Below are 6,539 nucleotides of genomic sequence, written 5' to 3'. Positions count from 1 at the left end.
GAAGAACCAAAAAAAATTCATCGATCCATAAAACTCACGAATCCAGAGCATATCTCGACAGATCCAAAGCCTATCCTAAAAAATCCAACGACAAACAATAGTAGATCTTACCGGAGAGGGAAAAAGAACGAGAAATCGAGCCCTAATGATGCTTTCGTTCGGAGAGGGAGGAAGCGAGGGGAGAACGCGAGAGAGATCACCAAGGGCAAAAGAAGGAATTGCAGCCCTAACGCCAACAACCAACGCCGAACGCAGGAGGCGCCCCGCGATCCGGATAATGAAGAAAAACCGAACCGCGGGACGCAGCGTTCAGAACGCCGCCGAACGAACGCTCGAAACAAACGCGTAGGCGACGTTCTGACGTCGATGAAAAAGCTGTGCCAAACAGGGCCCAAGTGAATAAGACGTGAAGACATCGTTAAGGATTCTCACAGGATCATAGTTTTCAAAAAAAAAAAAAATTAATTTTTCTAATGGCTACTACATGAATAAGACTAATTCAAAAGCCTCCCACCTTTCAAAAATTTTCGAAGCACACGGATGAACTCCTTCGGACCCAACGCAGAGTAGAGAGAGAGAAAGAGGTCTAATTTTTTAAAATAATTTTTTTTTAATTTGAAATATTTTCAATCTCATGTTATGTTTTACTTTTATAATACAATTTAAAAGAACTTAAGAAGTCACATCAATAAAATTTCATTATCCTATATATCTTTTTTTAAAAAAATATTACTAATAATTTCACATTAAAATTAAATTAGTTGCTCTTTTTAAGAAAAAAAAATATTTTGAAAAAAGTTAAATTAATCACTTGTTTTTTTAAAAAAAATATTTTGAAAAAAGTAAATTAATAGCTCGTTTTAAGAAAAAAAATATATTTTAAAAAAATTAAATTACTAGCTAATTGATGTTATTTCAATTTTCTTGCCGCCAATCTGAAGTTTAAAACTTCTTCCAATCTTCACTGATCCCCAGCGCAACCAGGGAACACAGGGAGAGTGACCTTGTGCGATTCCTATTTTGATTTCTTTTGAGGTTTCAAAACAATCGCTGCCATGAATAATCTGATGACAAGTTCATTGCTCGAGCTCCAGAAGCAGGCCATTAAAGAGCTAGAAGCGGCTCTTGGGGAGGAAGATGTGCTCGAAGTAGAAACTAGGAACCCGGAGGAGAATCTCCGTTCATTTCTGGAAGAGGCCTGGCTGGTGAAGGAAGAAATGGCCAAAATTCGTGAACTTCTGGCCCTTCTCGAGGCCGTCAATGACGAGAGTAGGTTGGCCGACAAACAAGATGTGAGCCGCCCCATGCACGACCGTATCAACAGCCAAATATCGGAGGCTGTCAATGCGGCCCGACGCATCCGCGAGCGCCTCCAAGACATGGATGCCAACGGCCGCGTTTCTGGCTGCCGCGAGGTAACAACAGTCGATCGGGCTCGTAGTTCGGTGACTAATGGACTCCGCAAGAAGCTCAAAGAGTTGATGATGAATTTCGAGGGATTGAGGCAGAGGATGGTCGCACACTATAGGAAAGAGGTGGGGCGCGGTTACTCTACTCTAAGGCAGGTGCCATCGCAAGATGTGGTGGATTCCGATGGAAACAGCCAGATGCAAACCTTGAGTGAGATCCAGCAAAGGCAAGATGCGGCTAAGGAAGTGGAAAAAAGTTTTCTTGAACTCCACCAGGTATTCTTGGACATGTCATTGCTAGTTGACGTGCAGGGTGAGATGATGGACAATATTGAGTACAATGTCTCAAGGGCCGCTGACTACATCAAGGGCGGGACCGAGGAGCTCAACTCTGCAAAGATTTACCAGAGAAACTGCAAATGGTTCTGAATCTCGATTCTTTCTTCTTGTCCTTGTGCTGCTCATTGTTATCATATTTGCTACCAGGCTTATCATAGCACTTTGTTCTACTTTTAATATATGATAGATGCTTTCTTCATGAACTATTTTGCTACATGGAATATTTGTGGACGTTATGTTTCTACCTAAAACAACACTGTTGTGGTTCTTTCGCGCATATTCTATCGTCTTAGCTATTGTGCATCTCCCTAAACAATGCTCTGTTTATCGTGTTTGTATGAAGTCAAGCGGGTTAAATCAATTTTTACATGTTTTCTAATTTTTGTCTTCTGATGGTGAAGGATAAATTTATAAATTTATGGCTCGAATTTATGACATAGAAATAACCTTCCAATCATTAGATCGCAGATTCTTTCATATATCCTGTTTTTTTGTTTCTACATATTTCAGTGTGTAATTGACTATATTGTTATCATATGTTTATACATCAATACAACCATCATACGTTTATTGATAAATTTTCTGTGTAGTTGTTATAGTGGCCCTTATATTGTGTACTTACTAGTGCTAGGGGATTATATACACCACACTTATTTCTTTCTTATTTATATATCTAGTTTTCTACTTACCCACCACACTATTCTTTCAAGTGTCATAATAAAAGTAAGGAGAATTTTCATAACATTTACTCGAACAAAGAATCTATTAAAATGTTGACAAGTCCTCATACTTCTTTCATGGTATGTCTCACATTATCATCTATTTCTCTGTTTTACACCAACTCAATTCAGGAAGGCAAGGGAAAATCAAAGCTAGGAATGCATGAAAAAATAAAACTACTTATTTCATTTATTTGGGAAAGGCAAAATAAATCTCAATCTTTAACTTGCATATAATGTCTCCCAACTTGAGGCTGCAAATTGTCAGAGGAAGACAATGAGATTGGGCAAAGAAGATTACAAGTTGGAGGTGGTTGAAATCTTTTGTTGGTTTCTATTGGTTTATAGGTTGAGGATTTTCATTGTTGAGTCTAATTTTATTAACTAAGTAAGATTTAATTTTGATTTTTCAAAATTCGCCATCACTAACTTTTTTTATTTACTCTTTATCTTTTAAGTTGATGGTTATCAAACTAAACCATTTTACCTATCATGTGTAAACTTTATATAAAGAGATGGTGGTACAATTTTGACCTCCAAAAGAGAGAATGAGGTTACGAGTTACCTATCATGTGTAAACATTATATAAAGAGATGGTGATTGGGATCTTTTGTTAGTTTCTATTGGTGTTTAAGTTTAGGATGTTAATTGTTCAGCCTAATTAATTAAATATCTTAAATTTAATTTATAAAAAATTGGCCATTATTAACTTAAAAATTATTTACTCTTTAGTTTTCAAGTTGATAGCTATCAAACTCAACCATCTTACTGATCATGTGTAAGCATTATATGAAAAAAAATGTTTGTACTATTTTGAAGTACAAAGGAGAGAGAGGGAAATAGATAGGGAGGTAGTATTTGGGAAAGTTAGGAATATTTTTTTTAGTGCTTGTAAGTAGAGTTCTTCAGATTCTCTAAGAAAGCAAAAGTGTTGTTATTTGTTATTCTATCAATAAAAAAAACTCAGTTATTTGAAGAAGTAGTTCTCATTTAGACTCCTGTCATAGAGAGTAGAAGAGTAATTATAAAAACAACAAAATATCATTCTCTCCACATTTTGCTCTCTTCTTTGGAGAGAGTGGTTGAATTTTCACTTGGGCTTGCTTGTAGCTTCAATATATATTTTGCATGGTCCTTCATCTACTCTTTTTAAAGTTTAATGGGTCCTATGTTCTTTGTGTCGTTGCGGATGTAGGCACATTCAAGTCGAATGGCTTAATTGTTTATGTTCGTTATGTTCACTTTTCTTGTGCATGATCTCTTTTAAAATGACTTTTGGGTTCATACATACTTACGCTTATGATAGAGGTATTATATTTCCTAACGACTTGTAGTTGTGCAAGGCTACGAAAATATGATGGTCGTGAGTATAAAGTTTAATCATTCAATTAATTTTGGCCTTTGGAGAATCAAAATATGTGGATATACTTATCCAATAAAGATTTCACAATCATGGGGCATAGTAGGATGCTTGAAATTTTGAGTGAAGACCATAGAGGAAATAATCATAGAAGGTTTGCAACAAAAACTGTAGTTTTTGTGCATAATCAAGAGCCTATTCAAACTTTATAAAAATAAAGTTGTTGAATTGTTGATGATGAAGATCAAGCTTTATTACCATTTGGCTTTTTTACTTTCCTCTTATAAGTAGTATTACTTTGAAGAACAATGAGTGAGAAGCAAATGAGTTAAGTTGGGGCTCCTTGAGCTTGGCTTGTTAGCTCGTCGAGCTCAGTTCACAAGTCGTTTATTGAGCCCGCTCACAAGCTGGCTTCTCTCACTTACACACCTAAACTAGCCCAACCCAACCTAGCCCAACTTAGCCCAGCCTAACCTAAACCTAAACCAACCAAGCCCAACCTAACCAAACCAAACCTAGCCCAACCTAACCCAACCCAACCTTACCAAACCTTGCCCAATCTAACCCAACCTAACCCAATCTAACCCAATCTAACCCAACACAACCCAAACTAACCCAACATAGCCCAATCCAACCTAGTTCAACCTAACCCAACATAGCCTAATCTAACTTAGCTCCTAACCCAACCTAACTCAAACCTAGTTGACCTTAGCTCAATCCAGCCCAACCATAACCCAAGTCTCGAGCCTAACCTAATGCTCCATGTGTAAAATGTATAACATGCATATGATATGTTCCATTTGTAGTTCAATTAAATTCATGTTTCATGTGTAGTTCAGTTAAATTCATGTTTCATGTGTAGTTCAGTTCAATGTCTGCTCCATGTGCTGTTTAGTTCAAGGTATGTTTCATGTGTAGTTTAGTTCAATGTATGTTTCATTTATAGTTCTTTTCATATTTCAAGCAACTACAATAAAAAAAAATGAATAAAAGATAAGGAGGAGAAACTCTCATATTTAGGTTCTTCTCATGAATATTTTAGTAAAGTATGTTACTTACAAATCTGTTTAATTCCAAACCTTTTAAATTTGATAGAAATAGTAATATACAAGTTATTCGAGCATTCCAATAGATCCATATTGAGCATCCCAATAGATCCATATCCAACTCCAAGTTGATAGAAATAGTAATATACAACAACTACAATTTATTCGAGCATCCCAATAGATCCATATCCAACTCTTTTAATTTGAAGAGCGAGTGAGGTAGCTTCTGCCCTGTCCCTAAATAGTCGATAGAAATAGTAATATACACCCTGTAAAAAGAGTGTGCTTGATAAAGAGGCTAAAAGAAAAAAAAAACATTAAAAGTATTTTGAAGTTTCACTCAAATCTTAGCTAAACCAATTCCTTTACAAACTACATACGATAATGGGTACTAGTGATCTATTCTGCAAATGGGAACCTAGAAGGGCTAATTATTATATTTTCTTCAGCCCTCATGACATATGGGATACAAATTTTTTTATTACCATTCCTAAGAGAGTGAGAAAAAGGAGAGAAAAAGAGAGTGAAGGTGAAGCAAAGCCGAACAAAGCAGCCAATGAAGTCGAACAGGAAAAAAGTGAAGTAATCGAACAAAATAGCTGACATAGTCAATCAAAGTAGATGAAGCTGAATATATTTCACATAGATTGACCCGATCAGAATGAAGTAGAAGAATGCAAATGAAGCTGGACATTGTACATGAGTCAAACGATGAATGGTGTCCTAATCACATCACAAGATGAAGGTGAAGGAGGTGGAGCCGAATGAAGCAAAGGAAGTTGTTGACCAAAAGAAAATATGTTGAGATTTTCATACCTATTTTATACTATTTTTGATGACATTGTATTTTAAAGAAATGTATTTTTGATGTTTTGTTATAGGAATGATGAATTAGGGTCATTGGAGCAAAAAGATGCAAAAAGGAGCGAATTTGGAGCAAAAAAGACCAAAATATAAAGATTTGAACTAAGCCGTCGGCGGCGCCCTCGACGCCGGCGGCGGCGAGATTTTCCTGTGACTACAGGAAAAAAATTATATAGAAGCCCACCGACAGTGCCCTTGAGGCCGCCGACGGCGAGATCGACGGCGACAGCGCTCTCGAGGCCGTTGACTGCGAGATCGACAGTTATACCTACTCAAGCTTAGGGATGCTTAGGCTTTTGAAGGGATGCTTAGGCAACTCTTGGGAAAGCTCATCTGCAACTTTAAAAGAACATTTTGGCCAAAAAAGGAAGGAGGATTTTAGGAGGAGAAGGAAGTCTAAGGAGTCTAAAGTGTGCTAGAGGCCTTGGAGGTTACCATTAGAGTGTAGAATTTTCAATAGAGTGGAACAATTGTGATAAGAGTGGAGGGAAAGTGAGAGATTTCTTCCTCCTTGCTACTTCAAAGAGGAATTCTGTGTGCTGTAAAGAAATGAAGAGATTCAGAGGAACTTCAATGAGTGTTCTTCGGGAGAAATTAAAGATAAGTTACTTACTTATTATAATTTGTATGAATTTGATTTTATATATGAATTCCGAGTTTTACTGTGTTTTTCCCATGAGTTCTGAGTAGTTTTCTCTATCTTTCTCTTTGTCTCGAGATTTGTGAAATGGTGATTTGAATTGGTGAAGCCATGAAAATGTTTAAGAAATTATGATGATCTTTTCACTTAGATCTTAATTTA

At 36.6% G+C, this 6,539-nt stretch overlaps 1 protein-coding gene across 1 annotated transcript; it reads left to right on the top strand.

Annotated features, from left to right (window-relative positions):
* The first annotated feature begins 1,055 nt into the window (after window positions 1–1,055).
* On the top strand, window positions 1,056–1,838 carry LOC110038255 (syntaxin-related protein KNOLLE-like). Its single transcript, XM_020743035.1, has one exon. The coding sequence runs from the start codon at window positions 1,056–1,058 to the stop codon at window positions 1,836–1,838; it is 783 nt and encodes a 260-aa protein (XP_020598694.1).
* The last annotated feature ends 4,701 nt before the right edge of the window (window positions 1,839–6,539 follow it).

The sequence above is a fragment of the Phalaenopsis equestris genome, unplaced genomic scaffold (genome assembly GCF_001263595.1).
Source record: "Phalaenopsis equestris unplaced genomic scaffold, ASM126359v1 Scaffold232315, whole genome shotgun sequence".
NCBI classification, from domain to species: domain Eukaryota; kingdom Viridiplantae; phylum Streptophyta; class Magnoliopsida; order Asparagales; family Orchidaceae; genus Phalaenopsis; species Phalaenopsis equestris.
This window is presented reverse-complemented; position numbering and strand designations above follow the sequence as displayed.

Bases quoted from the DNA above. Each gene is read 5' to 3' on its own strand.
- LOC110038255 (XM_020743035.1), top strand. From the start codon at position 1,056: ATGAATAATCTGATGACAAGTTCATTGCTCGAGCTCCAGAAGCAGGCC.